The 22,561-nt window shown below is 42.7% G+C and overlaps 1 protein-coding gene across 6 annotated transcripts in view; it reads left to right on the plus strand.

Annotated features, from left to right (window-relative positions):
- The window catches only part of tnika (TRAF2 and NCK interacting kinase a), a 61,428-nt gene that overhangs the window by 28,899 nt on the left and 9,968 nt on the right, over positions 1 to 22,561 (plus strand). The window contains exons 4-22 of one of the 6 annotated variants that reach the window (XM_071498969.1): positions 527 to 652; positions 2,325 to 2,435; positions 4,536 to 4,626; positions 5,174 to 5,304; positions 5,413 to 5,467; positions 6,435 to 6,513; positions 6,863 to 7,038; positions 8,771 to 8,837; positions 8,937 to 9,135; positions 10,053 to 10,169; positions 11,787 to 11,873; positions 13,582 to 13,773; positions 14,110 to 14,658; positions 17,763 to 17,927; positions 18,437 to 18,703; positions 19,537 to 19,643; positions 20,047 to 20,162; positions 20,857 to 20,954; positions 22,053 to 22,121. In XM_071498969.1, the coding sequence (XP_071355070.1) occupies positions 527 to 652; positions 2,325 to 2,435; positions 4,536 to 4,626; positions 5,174 to 5,304; positions 5,413 to 5,467; positions 6,435 to 6,513; positions 6,863 to 7,038; positions 8,771 to 8,837; positions 8,937 to 9,135; positions 10,053 to 10,169; positions 11,787 to 11,873; positions 13,582 to 13,773; positions 14,110 to 14,658; positions 17,763 to 17,927; positions 18,437 to 18,703; positions 19,537 to 19,643; positions 20,047 to 20,162; positions 20,857 to 20,954; positions 22,053 to 22,121 (2,802 nt within the window). The remainder of the gene's footprint in view (positions 1 to 526; positions 653 to 2,324; positions 2,436 to 4,535; positions 4,627 to 5,173; positions 5,305 to 5,412; positions 5,468 to 6,434; positions 6,514 to 6,862; positions 7,039 to 8,770; positions 8,838 to 8,936; positions 9,136 to 10,052; positions 10,170 to 11,786; positions 11,874 to 13,581; positions 13,774 to 14,109; positions 14,659 to 17,762; positions 17,928 to 18,436; positions 18,704 to 19,536; positions 19,644 to 20,046; positions 20,163 to 20,856; positions 20,955 to 22,052; positions 22,122 to 22,561) is intronic. The other 5 variants (XM_071498970.1, XM_071498973.1, XM_071498971.1 and 2 more) reach the window with 5 other exon arrangements.

A 22,561-nucleotide genomic window follows, 5' to 3' on the forward strand; every position in this document is an offset into this window, starting at 1 on the left:
AGAACGAATGAACAAGTAAATGAAACTGTGTATAAATTACTTACTGTGAATACTTCTGCCTAAATACAATGAAAATGAATGGCTGTGTTAATTAATGATTGAAAATTAAATGAAGGCCAAACACAAAATCGCTAATGAAATGAGCTGCTACTGTACAAAATCAGCTTACTAAAACAAGTGTCTTTGTTTTCCTCACCAACGAGCACTAAATTCAAGTAATCGGGGCATAATTTCCTGACGTTCCGCATAATGAATAAGAAATTACATTTTTAAGTACACCAACTGCCACCCTAACAACTTGTTTCAAGCTACTGCTTTTGACTTTGTGGCGCTAACCCTTTAAAATGAAAGCAATTAAAAAGTCATGCTGTTATTGTGGATAATTTAGAGCCCAGTTGAGTGCTTTGCAAAAAAAAAAAATGTCACAATTTAAATGGATTCAAAATGCTATTAGAGATGTCTGAGGGGTCACAAATAGAGGTCATGCTTTAATACCTGTTGGTTTGTCTCTTCTCCTGTGTGTCAGGACGAGGAAGAGGAGATTAAAGCGGAAATTAACATGCTGAAGAAGTACAGTCACCATAGGAACATCGCCACCTACTACGGAGCTTTCATCAAGAAAAACCCTCCTGGCATAGATGACCAGCTCTGGGTAAGGCATCACCATTGTGTGTTTGTGCACTTTTTTTTTTCCGTGTGTATTTTTTGTGTGTACGAAATGGTGTGTGGGACAGGAAGAGAAGATGGATGTAGTCTGTTTGAAAAAAACACAGCAGGACAGAAAGAAGTGACTTTTCAATTTTTTACTGTTAGATTTTTGTGAAAGAAGTGAGTGTGTAGTCTGTTCATGCGCGCAGTGACTGTACACTTGCGTGCACTGGAATATGTATATATACTTAACGTGTGTGTGTGTGTGCGTGTTTGTGAAAGATATAAAGGATATGAATGAGCGTTCGGCTGGATGGCTGCTGCAATAAATCATGTGTTAACGTGATCTAAGGGAGCTCTCCCTTCTCTGATCCTGTAGCATTCATCACACGACAATGGGAGGACACACACACATACACACACATATACACACACAAACCATACAAACACAAACATATACATATACACACAGCAGCCAGATCTACTGCCTGCATAATTCCCCCTGACTCACTAGTTGCCCTGTTTTTCCTGAGTGTGTTAGTTAGCAAGAGCTTAATGTTAGAGTGTTTTTACATCTGTCCCCTCTTGTGTTTATGCATGTGTGAGTGTGTGCTTCGTTTGTCTTTGCGTGTCTGATTACTCGTGCGGCAGCCTGGCTGAGAGGGGTTTGGCTGTTACCCGCCAACTTCCCTCTCTCCATGTAATCCAGAGTGATGATGAGGGGAGCTTGAAGCAGAGCCAGAACTGACCAGCTGAACTTTTGGCCGCAAACCTCCACGGATGTAAAGCTGGGAGAGGATGAAGGAGGAGAGGAGAGGGCAGCTAAGGATTAAAAGAGCAGAGGGATGGACAGGAAGGACACATTGTGTTTGTGACTTGATTCATTTACAGGATCTCGTGACCCTGTTGAGTCACTTCATACCAGCAGTTTGTGTGGTCTCTGTGGAGTGTGTGTTTGGAAACAGTGTCAGGGGAAGATTGTCTGTAACGTGGCTTTCTGTGTATTTTTTAATAATGTGGATTATGTTAAAGAAAGCACTTTTTCTTCTGTACAGGTCAATAAAAGATTGGTACTAGATATCAGATTTTTGAGGCTGATAACAATATCAGTACTTAGGAATCATATAAATACAACAACTATATATCAGCCAGTATTTTTTTATGATAAAGAGGTGTCTCAGTGAACATATTTTACAATCGAAAGTCAACTTTCAAATCAAGTTCCAACAGTTAATCAATTAGTCAATCAACAGAACATTGGACAGCTCTCGAGCTTCTCGAATGAGAGAATTGGGTACTTGTCCTTCTACTACATTACAGTGAAAGTGATATTTCTGGGGGCTTTTGGACTGCCTGGGAAAAATAAGATGTCTGATGACATTACCTTAGCCTCTTGAAAATTTCTTACTGATATTCACAGTTTTCTGATGTTTTATAGACCAATCAATTACTCAAGACAGGAAATGGCAGAGTAATTGCGAAATAAAATGATGGCTATATAACATTACGTAACATTTTTGCTGTAGTTTATTATTGCATATAAAAACACCAGTACTGATATATCTATGATAACTTGATTTTGACACAAAGTTTGGGTTCGAGCACATGTATGTACATCCTCGACCAGATTGCTTCTTATTGCAGAACAGCCAATAATCAAGCTTGTATGTGTGCAGCTGGTCATGGAGTTCTGTGGAGCTGGCTCAGTGACAGACTTGATCAAGAACACCAAGGGCAATTCTCTGAAAGAAGAGTGGACCGCCTACATCTGCAGAGAGATTCTCAGGGTAAGTAGCCACGTTGGCAAGTCTGACCTTGAACTTGACTGTTCTTGACATGCAAGGATGATTCATGATCGCTGTTCACATGAAACCTTTGGTAAAAGTAAAAGTAGATGCTGCCCAACGGAATTCAGAGGAAATGATGATATTTGGTCAGAATGATCTAAAATTATCTAAATAATTCCTAAATATTCCAGATCTGACTGATTATTGTATGTATTTTTAATTTTTTTCATTTCAGTTCAGGTGTTACAATCAACAAATAGCTCTGAAATTCAAAATTAAATTTTTATTCAATGTTTATGTTCTTGCAAACCTATAGGAAACAAGTCTAAATCCGAGAATCTGCATTGGAGAAGCTTAGATAATCAAAACGGATGAATAGAATAATTTTATTGGAAAGACATGTAACTGTAACTGTTTACATTCATTGTTGTTTTATGCTGTGGTTCCTCAAACTACTTCCCTGTTCTAGCTGCTCTCCTAACTGGTGGTTCGACCTGACTGACTAAGCAGAAGTTCCACAAAAAACACCACCAACAATGAAATCAATTTATGATCATGCAAAAAACTGTACTGTAGCACTGACAGCAAACGAGGATTAATGATCAGCATTAGCTTCTCAATGGCTGCGTGCAAGCCATAGGTGGCGGCAAGTCGTAACAACAACCGAGTTTCATCTCATGACGCAGTTTAAGACGAAACTGCGCCAAGTCCAAACAAGCTCTCAGTTTTATCTACAATGTTGAGTTTGTGGATCTTATCCTCTATTTGTCAGTTACTTGTGTCCCCTGTGTGATGTAAACTAATGGCTACTAGCTACTGCTGCTAAGCTACTAGGAAAATAGGATAAAGTACAGTTCTGAAGACGAAATTCCCTGATGTCTGAATTAAAATGCAGGAGTTGTTGTATGCCAGTTAATGTATATTTCAAAGCATTTCAACAAATTAAAATGGACCATTCTCTGAAGAATACTGATGAAAATAACCAGTTTCTAAAGTATAGTTATACCCATAATTCCTTGGTGACAAACCTTTACTTTTCTTTAGACGCGGTCACATGAATTATTTTTTGAATTACTGATTTAACTTGAGGCTTCCTTTTATTCTCCTTTAATGTAGTAACCCTGCAGCGTCTCCACACAGTCTTCTCAATATTTCAGAGGTGACTCAGACCTGTTCTTTGATAGCGATCGCCACTTGTTTGCGCTCCATGTTGTCTGTGTTTTGGACTGATGTGGGGACATGAATTGGCTCTTCCTGGGAATTCTCCCTCATCTCATCTCCACTATCTCTTATTGTGCGTTTTGTGTGCTGAGGGCTATATTGTCAAGCAGAGCATAGCAGTATCACTGCATCTTGTCAGTTATACGCAGTGCCGCTCTGAGCTGTGGCAACAATGATTTCCTTTCATACACTTTTATTTCTTTTTTTTTTTACCCGTCATCTCTTGTCTTATTTCCTGCTCTCTGCTTTTTTCTCCCCGTGCTCTTATTTAGTCCTCTCCTCTCTTCTCTCTCTCTGCCTCTGTCTCTTTACGTTATATATCTCTTTGTCCCATTTGTCTTTCTTTAACTGTCTTTTAATCTCTTTATTGCTATTTGATTCCTCTTTTATCTCTTCCCCTCTTCCCTCCCTTGCAACATTTTTAGCCCCTCTGTCTCCCAAGTGTCTTACACGTCTGTGTTTTACTTGTTATTTCAGCTGCTTTACAGTCAATACGAGACTAAAATAATAATTATTAAAGTGTCAGAGCTTCAAAACCTGAAACATTGCTGCATCTTGCAGAGTTAAACCAAAAATCCTTCACATTTGCACAAATGTAATTAATTCAGTTTCCTAATTCTGTTTGAAAGATCAAGACAACATGCAAGATGACATCACATTTTTAAACATTTATTCTCTCTGTATATTGATAGATTATATTGGCCTGCATGGGGAGGTCAGAGGTCAGGGTCAGCCCCAGAGCTATCCAGTCCTACACAAGGACTGGATAGGTAAATGAGCTCTTTATAGTAGTAGTAATAGTAATAATGCTAATGATTGTGACTTGGCTCATTGCTGCAGTGGTGTTTCTTCATGGTGTGTCTCTGTCGCTGTCTGCAGGGTCTGACTCATCTCCATCAGCACAAGGTCATCCACAGGGACATCAAGGGACAGAACGTCCTGCTGACTGAGAACGCAGAGGTCAAACTAGGTCAGTCTGCCATCCAACCCCATTTGATAAAACAGCTTTAGGATTGGGAGAGCAGTAGGAGGTATAAAGTTGCAGATAGCTCAGAGGTGTGTGTGTGTGTGTGTGTTTGTGTGAGTGTGTGAGTGTGTGTTAGGCTTTTCTTTCTTCTTTTATGCTGAATACCAGCCTACTCATCTCTCTGTAGCTGTGCCACTGCTCATGGTGCAGACTGCTGAAGAAGGGACTCTCTTTCTCTCTCTCTCTCTCTCTCTCTCTCTCTCTCTCTCTCTCTCTCTCTTGCTCGTTCTTCCCCTGAAGCCCAGTGGGGAGGGGATTATAAAGTGTGTGTGTGTGTTTGTAAAGCGGGGAAGCTATTGCAGGCTGGGTAATTTGTTCCCGTGTAGAGTCCATTATGGAATTCACTAAAGCCCACCGGTATGCTTGTGCATCAGCACACACACAAACAAACACACACAGCGAAGATAGAAACATGCATTAAAGTAAACTGCACACTATAACCCAAACTTTTGTGTGTGTGTGTTTGTGTCTTTGTGTGTGTGTCCTGTAGTGGACTTTGGTGTTTCGGCCCAGTTGGACAGGACAGTAGGAAGGAGAAACACGTTTATCGGGACACCGTATTGGATGGCACCAGAGGTCATCGCTTGTGATGAGAACCCAGACGCCACGTACGACTTCAAGGTGCTTCGACAACCTCCTTTCCTCTGAAGATGTCTCTCTCTCTCTCACGCCTTTTTTCCATCATCTTGAGTATTTATGTGCTGTTCCTATGTCTGTATTTCATTGCAGAGTGATTTATGGTCATTGGGAATCACAGCAATAGAGATGGCTGAAGGAGCACCACGTACGTACCAAGTCAATAAGCCACACCCCTGCTACACATCATATCTTAGTGCTACCACAGTAGATCACTGTGATCGGGAGTCAGATGATGTTTCAATTCAGGCCAGCGCAACTCATCTTAAGACATAATTTTAATGAAGGCCAAGGAGGGGATGTAAAATTGGTTGTCAGGTTTCTGGGCTGCTGCCCAAAATCCTTAGAAGATAACAACAGTGTTTCCTCTATTCATAATCGTATTCCTAGAGGTGCTTGCACACAGTCTTTATGATTAGTGGGGGCAGGATTTGTTTCCTCCCTCCAAGTAAAGTTAAAAACAATTTCCTGGTGAAAGTCTGCCAAAGCTACAGTGGGAAATTGGTCACAGTAATCAGCAAGGACACTGGTTTGTTTTGTCAAAGTTGTTCACCTCCAGTTCTGGTCTAGGGTAGTACAATGCTGCATTATGCACCTCTAACTGGATAAGAATATGTCAGTGTGTAATGCAGAAGTTGAACATTTATGGATGTACACAACAAAAAAAGGATGCCCACAAATGACAGTCATGTGGAATGTATTGGTAAAGCTGGGATGCTATTATTATTCTGATTATTCAGAATATTAATTTCTTTTCATCTTCATTTTTATTTGAACACTAGTAAGTTAGCTTTCACATTGTGACGTTCTGACATTAAATACCCCAAATAACCAATTGTTATAGCAGTACATGCAGCATTTGTGCCATGAATAAATATGTCAGGCGTTCTATAAGAAGATGAGACCCAAGTGTGTGTGAGTGTTTGTGTGTGTGTGTGTGTGTGTGTGTGTAAAACGAATAGATAGTTATCACTATCGGCAGCATGTATTGATCGAGTGAGGGCTAACTCCAGCAGGCTTTGACTATATGCCATGATAATGTTTAGTACAATTAGCTAAAACATTCACAGCACTAACACACCCATGTTTGGTAACCGTGATATCTGACTCTTCAGCGCTGTGTGACATGCACCCAATGAGAGCCCTCTTCCTCATCCCACGCAACCCCGCCCCCGTACTCAAGTCAAAGAAGTGGTGAGTGTGCATTTTGATAACTGTGTTGCATGTTTTACAGTTTGGAGGAATATTATTAAAAACAGGGAAATTAGTCCAGAAATACAGTAGACTGGAAATAATGCTACCGAACATGTGTGTAGTTGATGTAAAGGTAAGTGTATGGATAAGTACAGCCTAGAGATTCTATGATGAATGTAAATTTATGTACTTGTTTTTACATTTTTGTATTTTGTTTGTTGTAGATTTAATGTGTGTTACAAAAATGTTTATATCTGCAAAAAGGGTTTTATATTTGTCATTCCTATCACGTCACTATTACAGAAGGTTTTACATTTGTGTGTCTGCTGTGTCGTTTGTGCGGCTGCAGGTCGAAGAAGTTCCAGTCGTTCATAGAGAGCTGTCTGGTGAAGAGCCACAGCCAGAGACCCAGCACAGAGCAGCTCCTCAAACACCCGTTCATCCGGGACCTGCCCAACGAGAGGCAGATCCGCATCCAGCTGAAGGACCACATCGACCGCACCAAGAAGAAGAGAGGGGAGAGGGGTGAGTGAGGGAGAGCACGTGCTGCAGACGTGCACATCTGCACATAGATTTACAAACATGGCAGGTGGAGCAGCAGTTTCTTGAAGTAGTTACACTTCACAGACAGCAGGAGTTTCTTCTATGCACACAGTAATTGCGATGAAATTTTTTTACATCACAAAATTATATCATATTAATTGGTCTTACTCTGAATTTTTCTGACACTAAAAGTCACCTCTATAACCAACAGGGGCAAACATATTTTAAAATAAAAGTCATAAACCATAGTCACGGTTTATTCAGCAATACTGCTGGTGTGATTCACGAATACACTGATCACTTATTGAGCAACCACTTTCGCATAAATACAATAGAAAAGACGTTTTTGTATAATTTCCGTTTCCCTTATGCAATGCGCAACTGTGATTTGATTTCAAGCGGCAGCCACTGTGAGTATTTTTCCACATGGTCAGGGCACGATCAGGAGTTGCTAACCTTGCTAAGAAGCATGCAGCCTGTCGCCTGCAATTCTGCAGCTTAACAGCTCTGCAATATTTTAAAATATCTGTGATTTTTTTAAAATGCCAAAAATGAATCTTATTTTGCATGTGTTTGTTTGACGAAAGATCGATGTGTAACAGTTTTACCGTGAAAACCACACCATCTTTCCAGTTGTGTGAACCAGGACCACTTAAAAAAACAGAAAAAGAGAAGTTTGGTGTGCGTAAGCATTAGCATTAGCTTATCACAGCTGTAATATGACTGTAGCAGAGTGAACGGTAAGCAGTGAGGCTGATATGACTGAGATTGTTTTGTTTCATGTAAATCCATCAAGAATGTGAAGGCAACTACACAGGAGCAGCATTGAAAATTAATATTTAGAAAGGTAATTACAGAATCTAAATACACTGAGTAGATTTTGCCTAATGACTGCAGGACATAAATGGTTTCAAAAACAGCGTCTGATTTCATGAAACTCTTAAGGACTACAGCTTTAAAAGGCAGAAAGCCTATGGAGTTCATTCAGTGTGTTGCTGAGGTGCACACACACAGAAACACACACATAAACACACACTCATTGCACAAAAAGAAACAAAATGCAGCTGCAAAGTTGAGATGTAGTAGATTTTCATATATAACACACAGATACAAATTCTCACACACACACACGTGCCGTCACATTAATGGTTCTCAGCGAGGCGAGAAAGAAAAGTGACAGACTTCCATTCCACTCCGCCACGTCACACAAAGGCACACTCTGAGCGTCTGAGTGATAGACTGACGCTCGTACCACATTAACCGCTTCAAGAAACAACATACAGCGGGCTGAACGTCGTGATGATGTATAGAAATGTCTCGTCATGGCAGAGACTGCGCCTTGCTCCAGCTGTCGCTTTGTCACATTCAGAGGACAAGTCCATGCAGATGTGTCTCAGGCTGCTTTCTACAAGCGTTATGCTTTAAGCCCCAGTTTGACTGAAAGAGCTCCGAGCTAATGTTCTCCACCTCGCTACACACAGTAAAATTACAATTTATACTCTTATTCAAAGTGGCAAAGAGAAAGTGCCTTAAAGGAGTTTGGATCCGGGAATGTCAAAATCGTGAGCAGTGTAGTGATGAACAAAGGTACTTCAAGTGAAGAATGCTAACCGTAAAGTAGAACGACCGTTGCTTATTATCTTCCTCACTTTTGCTTTATTCTTTTTATTCTTTTCTTCTCTCCCTCCCACTTCTTCCTCTCTCCCCCCATTAGATGAGACGGAGTATGAGTACAGCGGCAGTGAAGAGGAGGATGAAGAAAGAGACATGGGTGAACCAAGGTCAGTATCCTCACACATGTACGAATTCATAGAACTCATTTCAGATTTCTCTTCACTGATTCGAAATCATCCTTGCGCTCTCATTGGTCCCGTCCCCAGCTCCATCATCAACATCCCTGGGGAGTCGACCCTGAGACGGGACTTCCTGCGCCTCCAGCTGGCCAATAAGGAGCGCTCGGAGGCGCAGCGGCGGCAGCAGCTGGAGCAGCAGCAGAACGAGGAGCACAAGCGCCTGCTGTTGGCTGAGAGACAGAAACGCATTGAGGAGCAGAAGGAGCAGAGGAGGCGGCTGGAGGAGGTAAAGGGGAGGAGATTTAAGGGCAGACATGAACCATGACCTCTGACCTCAGTCAAAGCATTTACATAGAAAACCTACATAAGTGTATACACTACATTTTTAGCATAGATATCACAACTTTGCCCGTTGGTATTACACCAAATAGGATCAATTATTAGTCACAGAAAAGTATCGGTGATCAATTTGAAAATAACTATAATCTAATCCAACTGCTCTCAGTAGCTTCACACGCCAAAAGTCAATGCAGGAGCTCTGTTTGGGTCTCCATGCTGTCGTCTGTGAGGTGCTTTAAGACCCATTTGCAAACATAATTTGTCCCAGTTCTTGCTGTTCAAACTTAAAAACACTGCATTCACCATTTGGTAGAGGCTATACGAGAGAGAGAGAGGGAGAGTGATACAGACACACACACACACACACACACACACACACACACACACACACACACACACACACACACACACACTCTCAGCCTCTCCCCAGCGTCCCTCTCTTAGTTCCAGAGAGCAGGCTTACAGAAGGAAATCCTTAGCCCATAATCTGTGCGCTCTCTGGGTTCCCACCAGGGTTTGCCTCCCAACACACGGCTAAGCACCATGACTCGACTCAACTGACATGACCCCTCCACTCAGGGCCGGGTGTGATTGTGCAAGTGTGAATGCATATGTTTGTATATTTGTATTCTGTGTGAAGGCTTCATTGTAATATCTTTCATTATTAGTAAAAAAAAAATATCAAAGCCAAGACCCTCTGTGGAAGGTAAAAACATAATCAAACCATCGCATATCAAAGTTTCAGCATTTGTATGAGGATCCGATGAGACCTGATTTGACTTGATGTCTTGATTTGTGTTGAAACAGACAACTTCAGCATGCACGGCGATCCTGAATCTTCTTGTGCTTCTGTTCTTCTGACAGCAGCAGCAGCGAGAACGTGAGCTGAGGAAGCAGCACGAGAGGGAACAGAGGAGGCGCTACGAGGAAATGGAGCAGCTCCGCAGAGAGGAGGAGAGGAGGCAGGCGGAGAGAGAACAGGTTTGTACACTTGCCGTCAATAAAACACACATATGTAACTTGGCACTATGATGCTACAGAAATATTTAGCATGATGAGTCATGTCCAAAATTCCTTATTTGCATTTAAACTCTGTTGTGTTCTGTCTCTTCTTCTGGCTTCTTGGGTCACTCTGTTTTTACTTTCTCCTCAGGGAAATATTTTTTTAATGTTTTTTTTTTTCAGGATTTCAGTTTCAGACGCACAGAACTTGGACATTTTTAATCTGATGATACAGTTACGCAACAGTATGCTTTATTTATCTCTGCCCATGGTCCCATCCACATTAGTCGTTAGGTCGCTTTCTTCTTTTCAGCTCCTGGATCTTGCATTCAGAGGATTTAAACTCTGCCTCCCCACTTCTATCTGATTATGGCTGTCTTTTGTCAGCCACATTTCAGTCTAACTGCTAATCTAATTCAGTGGCTTGAAGCAAATAAACTGACTGATAGACTGATCCAGATGTGAAATGAATGAATTAATATTTCAAGAGCTGATTCGTTTTCAACAGTTGTTATTGCTGTGCTTCAAGTGTCAGTTTGCCATATTTCACGATCCCTGAGGACACTCAGGTAATGGCAGGACTGTCACAGCATGAGAGTGGTGCTGGTATGACACTGCTGATAAGTGCAAAATACTATGGTCTTTCAAAATATCCAAAGCCACTGCTGAGTTGTTGACTGCACACTCTCATACAGCTAGATAAACGTCTTTAAGCGTGAAAAAAGAAATATTTTTCCTGAGTCAAAATTGAAGTTTCCAGTATTTTACATATGGTACATCAGAGTTTGTATGAAACCTTGAGTCTCTCTCAGCTGGCTATATGGACACATTCTTTCCTCTCTGTCTACTCTTGTCCCTGTGTTTGCTTTCTCTTTGAATATTTCCTCCTCTCAAGTGATCCCTGTGTCAGTACTTTTTCTTATTACTTATCATCAGTTAACATTATGCATTGCCTCTACGGGCTCCCCCCACTGAGTTTTAGCTTATGCTCTTTTTAGAGAATAAAGACAATGCTGATATTAGCAGCTTGTTATAGACCAGAAACTGTTACAGCCTTAGAAATCTAAATATCATATATAAAATATGTCCTCTCAAGCTGAGACCAGTTACTATTTCTAGGATCCTTTCTCTACTATTGGTTCTTGTGTAGTTTGATTGTTCTGTATCTTTCCCAGTGCACCTTTCCTTTTCTTTCCTTTCTTCTAACAATTCTTTTCTTTTGTCCTCTAAATGAACTTTCTGCTGTTCTGGTGTGGGGGTTTTTTTCTGTCCTGCTCCTTCTTTATCACTCTGTTTCTGCTATCATGCTTTACAAGAGTTTTAGAAATGTATCCTCGAACCTCTTTTTTTTTTTTTTTGCCTCTGTCTCTGTCATTTTTCCTTTGTAACACATTCCAATTGTTTGAGAGTACGAATCTTCTTCGCCTCATCTGTCTCCTGACTCTCATCTTCTCTCCTCATTCACAGCCACCTCGGGAGATTATCGTCTCTATTACTCTCTCTATCTCTGTCTTTCCCTTTCTGTGTTTGGATGCTCAGATTTCCTGATTTTCCTCTCGATCTATTTCTGTGTCCTTGTGCCGACGTGCTGCTCAGGAGTATATCCGTAGACAGCTGGAGGAGGAACAGAGGCAGTTAGAGATTCTCCAGCAGCAGCTACTACAGGAGCAGGCGTTACTGCTGGTAACCATAGCCCTCCCATGTGCTACTACCGCTCCCCATCTGTGCTGTGTGGCCCCCTATCCCCACTGCATGCACCCGAGTGGCAGGTGGGCAGAGGACCTCACTGTGAAGGAATTCACAGTCTGAGTCACTCAGCTTGCTAGCTACAGATTTGAGGAAGTAAATATGACGCTGAAACAGTGAATGACTTATCACTAATGCTTGTGTTAAATTTATTCAGATGACTGATTGCATGTGCAGAACCGTTAAGTTGGCTTGATCTCAAAGGATTTGCCAGAGGGAGTGGAAAAACTGTTTTGTCAGCCCCAATCATGCGGGCCCACACAAAGTGGGAACACCCGAGAGAAAACAGGACATTGTTGTGGGAGAGGGTTTTTCTCAAGTGTGCTAGTCTTGTCTAGGGCAGCAGCTTTGTGCTTTATTAGTGCAAGGAATACCACAGTAAGTTTTGTAGTATTTGTCCACCGCTCCTTGCATCTTTATCAAGTGAAATTCATCCAGATTAACTTTTGAGATCTAACCCATACAAAACTCCCCAGGTCACAGGATTGACTCCAAACACCAAAACCTAGAGATGTGTTGCGGCTCAACAATAGTGTCTTCCCCTTCCCATTATACTGCCAACCTTCCTAGAAGTTCCTACCCCACCCCCACCCCCGACCCCTCCTCAAAATGCCTTAAAAGCCTCAAAAAGGCATCATCTTATGTCTGACCATCGTCAGGCTTTCAATTGTGAATTGTGAAAAGTGTGTGTGTTCATGTTCCGCATCCGGTATCCCAGTTGTCAGTATTTGTTTGCCTGTTTGTCTGTTTTGCATGATCTGTGAAAGGGAGATGCAGTATCTGCAAAAACACACATAGCTGAACAATTGAGAGATAATGTCAGTTTAGTTTGTTAAGTTTCCAGATTGAGAATGACACTAACTGTCCAAAAAATACTGAGGTGGTAAAATCAACACATCTGACAAGTTGCAATAAATACCAAGAATTATTCGCAATTACTAATTTTCTCACCACTGATCATTAAAGGTCCCATATTTTGTATTTTTCCTGTGTTTTATTTGAAGTTTTGATATCCATATTTGTGGTACCAAAAACCAAAACATAGTTTTACACCTCCTTTCTCAGTCTCTCTGGAGCTCTAGCAACAACAGGTCGGTGAGCCAATCAGATAAGAGGGTCTGAGCCTCTCTTCTGATTGTATTCTCAGTGATTGAATAAAAATATAGCAGATTTCAGATAAACAGTCAGAGAAACCAAATCCTGCAAGGCTGCATGGTGGCTCCGGGTGAGATGGTTGGGCCAGGCTTTGGGCATGGCTGAGGGTGGTGACTGTTTTGTTGTGACATCACAAAGTTACAGAAGTCCTGACTGCTCATTTTAATGCACAGTTTCTGAATACAGGCTGTGTGTATTTCTGTGTGGACTGAGAGATTTGAAACTTTCACAGTATTAATATAGAACCTAGACCTGCTTTCTTATCAAAAAAGACATGGAAATCTCACTTTATACAATATGGGACCTTTAATGAGTAGCTTAACAAATACCCTACCTGTTTTGGTCTTGATGTGACTCCCTATGTGCTCCTTACTTTCCTTACTTCCTCACCCTTTTTCCTCTTCGCATAATCGTTCTTTCCTCCTCTTTCCTCCTATGCCATCCCTCATTTTCTATCTGTTCTCCATGCTCGTCTCTCATCTCTCTCCAGGAATACAAGCGTAAGCAGATAGAGGAGCAGCGGCAGGCAGAGCGGCTACAGAGGCAGCTCCAGCAGGAGAGAGCCTACCTGGTGTCTCTACAACAGCAGCAGCAGCAGGAGGGAAGGCAAGCAGAGAAGAAACAGCTTTACCACTACAAAGATGTCATCAATCCTAATGACAAGCCTGCCTGGGCTAAAGAGGTAAGTCCCAATGTGCATTACATACAAAAACATGCATGTGTATCTGAAAATGTGGCAAGTTATTTTTTCTTTGCCAAGCAAAAGCAAACTCCTCATGTACATTATGTATACCCAGTGGCCTTTTTGTGTCGTTAATAATTTATTTGACAGGTCTGACAAGAAGCAGTCTTCCTGTACAGGAAAAGGGGGAGAATGGTGGGGGATCCCACTTCAAGAGATAATTTTTGAGTCTGCATATACTTGAGGATTAACGCTGTTGATACTGTGATGTGTGCTTTGTGTGTTTGTTATGTGTGTTTGTTATGTTGCTTACCTTCCTCTGACTTTGACTCCTAGGTCCCGAAGCAGCAGCATGCTCATGGTAACCCGCCCCACATACGACATAACCAGTCATTCAACCAACCGGCTTCATCCTCTGGCTCTCATGGCCAGGCCCCTAGGCGAACCCTGTCCCATGGTGCCCAGCCCCTCTCCAACAACATCCCCCATATCTGTATTTCACTAGATCCTGGGGAAGGGCTGAAGAAGGAGTTTAGGGCTCAGAAACTCACTCAGAGAGGCCGCAGCCCAGGGCCCATCAAGGAACAGAACCAGGCTGCTGGCCAAGGACACAAAAGGGGCCCTAGTAAGAACCATAAAGAGTGTTCTAGCCAAGGTCCGGTCAGCCAGTCTAATCTAGCACCTAACCCTTATCCTGTGGGGCCCAGTAATCAGAAAGAGAAACCTAGAGACAGGCCTCTCTCTACTCCAAATCAGGGAGCCATCCACGGGCTAATGTCACCTGACCTACAACTTAAGGCCCTTCAAGCTCCTCCTAAGTTTGCAGGACAGGTCCAGAAACCCCAGTCTGGATCAAACCGTGTTTTCAACGCTGCAGTTAAAGTGGTTAGTGACCATCAGCGCGGCAGGTCACTCTCACCCTGCTGTAGAATAGATATAGATATAGAACCTGATTATCAGGGAGGGTGGCGGAAAGACATGAGGGCAGCTGTCAGCCACGAGAGTCTTGTTGCGCCCTTGGACATGGCAGATTTTGACTCAACTGACCTCTTTTCCCAATCTTTTCCTGAAAATGCTTTCCGATCCATGCTACCTAGACAAAGGAGCTCTTACTCACCTGCCTCCAGTGGCCATCTTCTCCAAGTCCCTCATAAGAATCCCTGTCTTTTACCTCACTCTTATACAGATAGAAGAGGTGAGAGTTGCAGGCAGAACGCAATTCGAAGTAGCCTCTCTGATTATGATCTTAGTGCTTCTGCCACAGCAGACATATTTTGGCAGAAACCTGCTGAGAGCCGTCATATGAGTAGTCACTCCTCAGAATACTTGGTATGCAGCTCTCCAGACTCTCCAGGTGCATGGTTGAACCTTTCTCCTCGTACCTCTCCGCAAACCTCACCCTCGTGCTCCCCCAAGTCCCCAGGATCATGGTCCTTGGGTACCTTTTCCCCTCTATTTTCCCCTGTCGACCTGGAGTCCAACAAGGCTGATAGATTTTCTCCATCTTTCCAAACCCACACCCTCTTGCCCAACCAGTCCTCCACTCCCGTCCTCATCTCACCTGGCTCTAGTCCTTACTGCTCCCCGTATGGCTCTCCCTTCGGATCCCAGGCCCAGCTCTGCATCACATCTGTAGGAACATAATGCTAGACCCTTCTCCAAAGCACATGTATATAAGAACACGCACACACACACACACACACACACACACACACACACACACACACACACACACACACACACACACACACACACACACACACACATTTGTACTTCTATAGTGTGATTGAATTAATGCACTCCCTAAACACTAACCCTATCCATCACAACTACAAATTAAATCCCAACACTGTTCAACTGTTTTGGTTTCGGCACATACACTTTTCAGAAGTACCATTACAGTATCAAAATTAGTCCTGACAAAGACAGAAGTACAAGAGCATACATACATACTGTGCATACAAACACATTACACGCACAGTGTATATTAAAGATCTGTAAATATATCTACATTTATCTCTGTAAAGCTGGAATTGTTTCTTTTTATACTTAATCTACTGGGACTGAAATCCTGAGGAGAGGTGTCAACATTCAGGGACTGCCTAATATCACCCTGATTCATAGTTAGCTTAGTTAACCACAGCCCTACCTAAACCTCACACCCTGCCAGCCCCCTTGAGACCCTTATCACCTCATGCCCCACAATGCACCATGGCGAGCCTGCCTCTACACATATTGGTGTCTATGTCATCGGGGGAAACCCACTCAGATCAACTTCCCTTTTCGGTTAGTCAACGAGTCAATCAAATCCCGCCTTGGTGATGGGTGGTGGCCAAGCGGTGGTGGGATCCTTCTAACAAACCTGGATCCTCAGTGGATGCCCTTTGTCCTCCATCTGCTCTCTTCTTTGTCATTTCTTTGCGTAGATGTAGTCGTGATCATAATTATTAACTTTCTCCAACGCTCTGATTTCGTCTTTTAGAATTTCTGCGATAGCAAAAAGAGCTTTTGGGTGGTAGACTTGTGACGGACCCAAACACAAGCCACAAAAGCAGCACTACCCGAAAGCTTTTTCTTCTGTAAAGAGATCTTCTAATAGTAATTTCTCTATCTCTTGTAGGTCAGTTGACATTTATGCTAACCCTTATTGCAAACTGCCTCCACAGATCAAACGGCACTTCAATCACAGCAGTACTTCTCCTGAATAACCAAACGTTTCTTTTCCATTGGTTCTTTTTACTTTGCTCTTCTCATGGGAACAATTAACAAAGTGTTTGGGAACTTTTCTGCTGCCATAGATCTTATAGTTGCCTCATTGTAGCTGACCCTCTAGCAGGTAACTAACAAAGATTTGAGGAATGACACAGTATGGCATAGTCGTTCTGACCCAAGTCATAATCTTGAATAATCCCACTAGATTATGAGCTCATGTGGAATTACAGAAAGCCTCCAAAGGGGATAGTTCTCATTGCACATGCCTGTTTACCTGGGGGCTATTGACACTATGCCCTGCTGAGCCATGACTCAACCCTCCGCAGACTGTTGAGTAGATTGTTTGGAGTGGAAAGTGTGATTTGGGCAGCTAGGAGCATTCCTCGGAGCCTTGTCTCCCCGCACAGCAGATAATCTGATAATCTGATTACACTGGCAAGAGAAGCTTTCTGCCTTCCTCACACACAGATATTCCACACGCATTGGTGTTGACGCACATGCGCACAGCCAAAAGTTGGTGAAAAAAGTCACTCTAAAGCTCATTCGCACCAACAGTCAAACATGGTCTCGTATGTGTGCGCGCTGCCTTCACAGGTACTTAAATCCATGATTTTGGTTTGACTGTGGTGTCTGCTAAAGGAGATTAGAGATAATTCTTGACCTTTCCCCACAGCCATCAGACATTCTTACTCCTCAACTGTATGTGGGACATGGGAACATACCATACATAAACAGATGGGGAAAACAAAGATGAGAATCTAATGACAGATGGTTGGAGACAGAGAACCAGATCTACAATCAAAACACTGCGTGCCACATTGGTGCCCTCAACCTGTAAATTTAGTTTCAGATATTGTTTCATCAGAGGCTTCCATGGAAGTCTGTTGTACAGTACTTTAGAAAGAGGCCGTTAAGACAGGTTACAACAGGAAAAGCAAGACTTTCACTGAATGTTTTTTATATGCGATTTATATGCTTCATGCACCTGCAAGCCTCCTGACATGTGTGAATGAGTATTGAGACAATTAATTTTGATAACTTGATAAATGAAACTGCAACATGCACACTTTTCATTTGATTCATGCAAGTCAGGCAAATCAGTTACACTGCACATCGTGGTTGTTGTCCCACAGAGCTGAGCAGCGTTAAGATTGTCTGTTGGCCTGTAGCGATGCATGGGGTGGGGGTGGAGTTGATACCCGCAGTGGGGTCAAGCATGGTGATTGGTTGTGCTGAGTGCTGGGCTGTGAGTGACAGTGGTATGTGACCTGTACCAGGTGGAGGAGCGATCTAAGCTGAACAGACAGAGCTCCCCGGCGCTGCAGCACAAAGTGTCCAACCGCATCTCCGACCCCTCCCTCCCTCCCCGCTCCGAGTCCTTCAGCAGCGGAGGCATGCAGCCCGCCCGCACCCCACCCATCCACCGCTCCGTCGAACCACAGGTGTGTGTGTGAGTGTGAGAAAAAGGTGGTGTGTGAACGTTCCAAAAGACAAGTATCTCCAAACAAACAATCACGACCTTCTTACCCCATGTGCCTTTTCTTTGAAAGTTCATGCCTCCACATTAGTCAGTCTCTCTGTCTTCCTCCTTTCTGTTTTTCCCTTTTTATCTCTTTTTCTTCATCTTAATCTGTTTTCTTCAATCGTCCTTTCTTCCTTAAAAATCTCCCTTCTTTTCTCTCCCTCCCTTCTTCATCTGTTACTGCCTCCATCTTTACCTTTTTTCTCCAATGTCTGGCTCCAATGTCCCCCCATTCTTCTCATCTTCCTTCTCAACAATTTTCTCATTTCCTTTCTCAAAACCATACATCACCGACCTCTTTCTTTCCCTCCTTTAATCCCTTGTTCCCCCACACCTCTTCATCTCTATCCCCACCATGTTCGACCTTCTCCAACCCACCCAACTCATTCCCTTCATGTTGCCCTCTTCCTCTTCCTCTCTGTCCTTCAGATTGCTCACCTGGTTCCAGTGAAGACCCACTCCAGCTCCATGTCCGGCTCTCAGTCTCTGCAGGACCAAACAGGTTCAACGCTGAGTGAAGGCATCAGCGTGGGGTCCCCCAGACCTGAGATGCCCCGGCAGAACTCAGACCCCACTTCTGACACCCCGGGTCCCCCACTGCGCATCACCGGCAGGGAGGAACGAGATCGGGAACGGGACAGAGACAGGGATCGGGACAGGACAGCCTGGCTGAGAGAGGAGGACATTCCACCAAAGGTCAGTGAATCACAATCAGAAAGGAGGACTCTAGTAGTACTTTACAAAAATAAAAATTAAATGAATTACCAAATATGTTGCACTTTCCTGCTTGTTACATTAAACAGCTGTGTCACATTTCTTTTGAGAAATATATTTATATGTCAAATATGTATTCATTATTAGTTCAACATTTTTCTACACCTTTAAACAGGTTGCTTAGTGTTCTGTAGTGTCTATTTACAACCTCTTAAGTCAGTTATGAAAACATGCTACAAGCAGCAAAAACTTACCCTTCTCCAAATATACACAACCCTCATTATGCAGATGCTGCTAATCATATTCCAGTGCTGATTATTTGGTCTCGTTTTTCTCCTTTATTTGAATAGAATTGACTGAAGCTGTAATGCATAACTTTACACACAATGTTATCCTCTCTAGTTCAGTGAGGTAACTGACATGATGTTGAAATTACAGTAAAAAGGCTCAGCTTTGCAAGGATTTAATCAGATTGTGCAGAATTGCAAAAAAAAAAAAAAAAAAAATGCAGCAAGGCTTAAGCTGTTGACTTTGGAAATACAAACATGAACTGAAATGCTTCACTCTCTGTGACAACATTTTGATTAAACTTTGTTGGCCTTCTTAACCAGTACAGGTGTGTCAATAGCATCAAGCCAGTCATCATTGTTTAATAGCAGAGTATTTATGAAAGCATCACCACCTATAATTAAATGTGTCAATTATGTTTTGCTTAAACAAACACCAAGGATACAAGCTACTTGCTTAGGTAGTTAAACAGCCAAGCTGTAGCAGGAATGGTGACTTTCTGTTTGCGTGTGTTTGTGTGTGTCCAGGTCCCGCAGAGGACCACTTCCATCTCCCCAGCCCTGGTCAGGAAGAATTCCCCTAATGGAGGAGTGGGTCTGGGCCCTCGCACAGGTTCCCAGCTCATACGGGCCAGGTAGAGCTCACATTAGCACACAAACATCTGAAGTCATTTTGAGAGTCTCGATCATCCTCCAAGCCACATATATATATATTTATGATGGTTTTACATGAGTAGAAATTATTCATTTTACCTACGGTTTAATAATTTTTCAGTAATTTTTAAATGAATTCCTTGCAGTTTTATTGAGACTGCTGTTAAATTTGATTAAAATTTGACTTTTGTGAGCAGAAGCGATTGTTTGCAGAAATTCCATCATACTGCATCAGTGCTGTTTCTTTACACTGCAGTATTTGCAGATTATCTATGGTATATAAAAACAGTACAATTCCATAATGCATGTATCTCTTTTATGTAAATATGTTTTTTAATCTTAAAGAACTGTGAAATGAGTGGAAATATTTTCACCCTGTTGCAGTAACCCAGACCTTCGGCGCTCAGAGCTCTCTTTGGACGCCATGCTGCAAAGAACCTCCTCCAACTCCTCATCTTCCTCCTCCCCTTCATCTCAGGGAGGCTCAGCCGAGAGGAGAGGTGCAAACACACGCTTTCAGAAACACACAAAGACACATTCATGCTCACATCTAAACCAGGCAAATGTACCTTTACCCTTGAAAGCAAACAATTAAAAACTTGCATGTGTGTACATGCTTTTTTGTGCAAATACAGAGAAACACACAAACATCCACATACACTGACATGGCTGCAGCGTGTTTCAGAGGCTATCAGTGGGACATTGTCAGTTGCAGTTCTGCTCTGATCAACCTGTCTGATGTGCCCTGTTGCGCTCAGCCCCGAGAGAGACAGAAGAGAGGAAATGAGAGAGGGAGATAGAGAGAGGCGCAGAGGGATGTGTCAAACACCAGGCCAGAGGGATATCTAAGCTATGCATGGATCTCCCTCTGACATACACATGGCATGAATAGCAGTACGGTGGGATCCGTATTCCTCTTCATGTTTGTTCGGTGTTGTTACCATTTCTGAACGGGGTTGACAGTAAATATGCAGAAAATGTAAAAGCTGAGACAGATCTTCAAAATACAATAAGAAAACAACAACAGCTGAAAGATAATTTGACAGATTCAATGTGATTTCGTCCTGAAAGCACAAATTCTTCACAACATGATAAGTTGACACAACTTTTGAACCCTTTTTAAACGGATCATTAAAAGGTTTGTTTGTGTAGAGATTGTAGGTAAAGTGTGTAAATACTTTCTCTTTCTGATAGGTCAAACCAAGCAAGAAGGATCGTCTCCAGGAGGCAATCAGGAGGCCAAATACAAACAGGAAGAGGGCCGTGAATCAGCCAGACCCAGCAGACCTGCAGTGAGTCACATGACACAGACACACACTTTGACTTTTTTTTTTTTTTTTTATCACAGCAATCTCCTCTCTGGGAATCTTCTTGAGGTCTCTTCTGCTATTCATCTGGTCCTGTCTTGCTCTCTTTCTTTCTTTCTCTCCCTCTCTCTCTGTCTCCTTTCATTCTTCAGAGCTATAGGAAAGCCATAGATGAGGTTAGTGACACTCGTGTCCCCCTTTCTTTTATCCCGGTTTTCCTTTTGCCTCGATTCTTCAGAGCCCTTCTTTTTACCCTGGCATGGTGGAGTTAGTCGGACTCTCAACAGGGCGACGTTTGCTTCTTTTAGCTTCAGAATATCAGGGTGTAATGGCGTTTGGCAGTGCATGTGTGCTTCCTCACACATACCTGAGAGAGTGTATGTGGATGAGTGCTTGTGCCGGTTTGCGTGTATGAACGCATATGTTGTGTGTGTGTGTGTGTGTGTGAGCCTGACACCTTAACTGCCAAGCACCTGAACAGTCTCTAAATCTCCTCTTCTGTTTCTCTGTTATCATGGTTACTGGTCAGGAGGAGCTGGTAAGCCCACCGTGTATGACGGTCCTCCTCCCACCACCCCCCACCCCCCCTCGTCTGCATGATTTGGTCTGATCCATCGGCTAGGTTGAATGGGGAGGGAGGGGAAGGGGAGGAACCATGGGCCGGTTGGCATGGGAATGATTGGTAGAGGGGGGGCAGGTTGAGGTTGATGCTGCACTCCAGTAGTACACCGAGCCCGATTCTCTGCCTCTCTTTTGACCTGTGTTCATAAGCGTAATATTTGATTGTGAACGAATAAAAGAGCTCATCTGTGACCACTCCCCATTTTACAAAGTGTTTAGTGTTGCTAAGCTGAAATAAAGTGGTCTCAGATAAGCACTTTTGTTCCAGGAAACCTATGTTTGCAGGCCCAGATGTTTGTGTGACAACAAATCAGTTGTCCTCTTGTCATGATGCTGATGGTTTGTCCTGCTCTTTGCCCTTCTCTGCTCCCCTCGTCCTTGTTTGTGATTTGGCCTCTTGGTTCCTGATGATACAGATCTGAATTACTCTGCTTGTTTCTCCTCTTCTGTCCCTCTTTCCAGGACCTAAGTGCATTGGCTAAGGAGCTCAGAGAACTGAGGGTAGAGGAAGGCAGCAGACCTCCAGTCAAGGTGGGATGACATTTCTAAAAGTGATTGTGAGCAGATACTGTTGGTATATTTACTTGACAATAATAGAACGACAGTATTCATCCAATCCTGGCCTACAAATAGAGCTGCTATGAACAACAACGCAATAAAGCTAAACACATATTTCCATCCTCGTCCTCATTATCATTTTATTTTTGACACATGTTCGTGTCAAAAATAAAACAAACAAAACACAGACTTTACTTTTGTTGTAGAGATCTCTGTACACTGCTCCAGTGAACTGCTGCAACATGTAAGATATGTTTTTTCCTGTTGAACAATACACAGAGCAAGCTCCAATATGCCCTGTGGAGTCTTCCTTATCTCACAACAGTTAGGGTTACATTCATTGTTACTCACCAAAACACAGAGTGTGTATCCTTGAGATCTAACAAACATGTTGAATGTGTTTCCTTCCCCAG

The sequence above is a fragment of the Trachinotus anak genome, unplaced genomic scaffold (genome assembly GCF_046630095.1).
Source record: "Trachinotus anak isolate AG129_WGS33_773 ecotype Australia unplaced genomic scaffold, CSIRO_AGI_Tana_v1 ptg000015l, whole genome shotgun sequence".
NCBI lineage: Eukaryota > Metazoa > Chordata > Actinopteri > Carangiformes > Carangidae > Trachinotus > Trachinotus anak.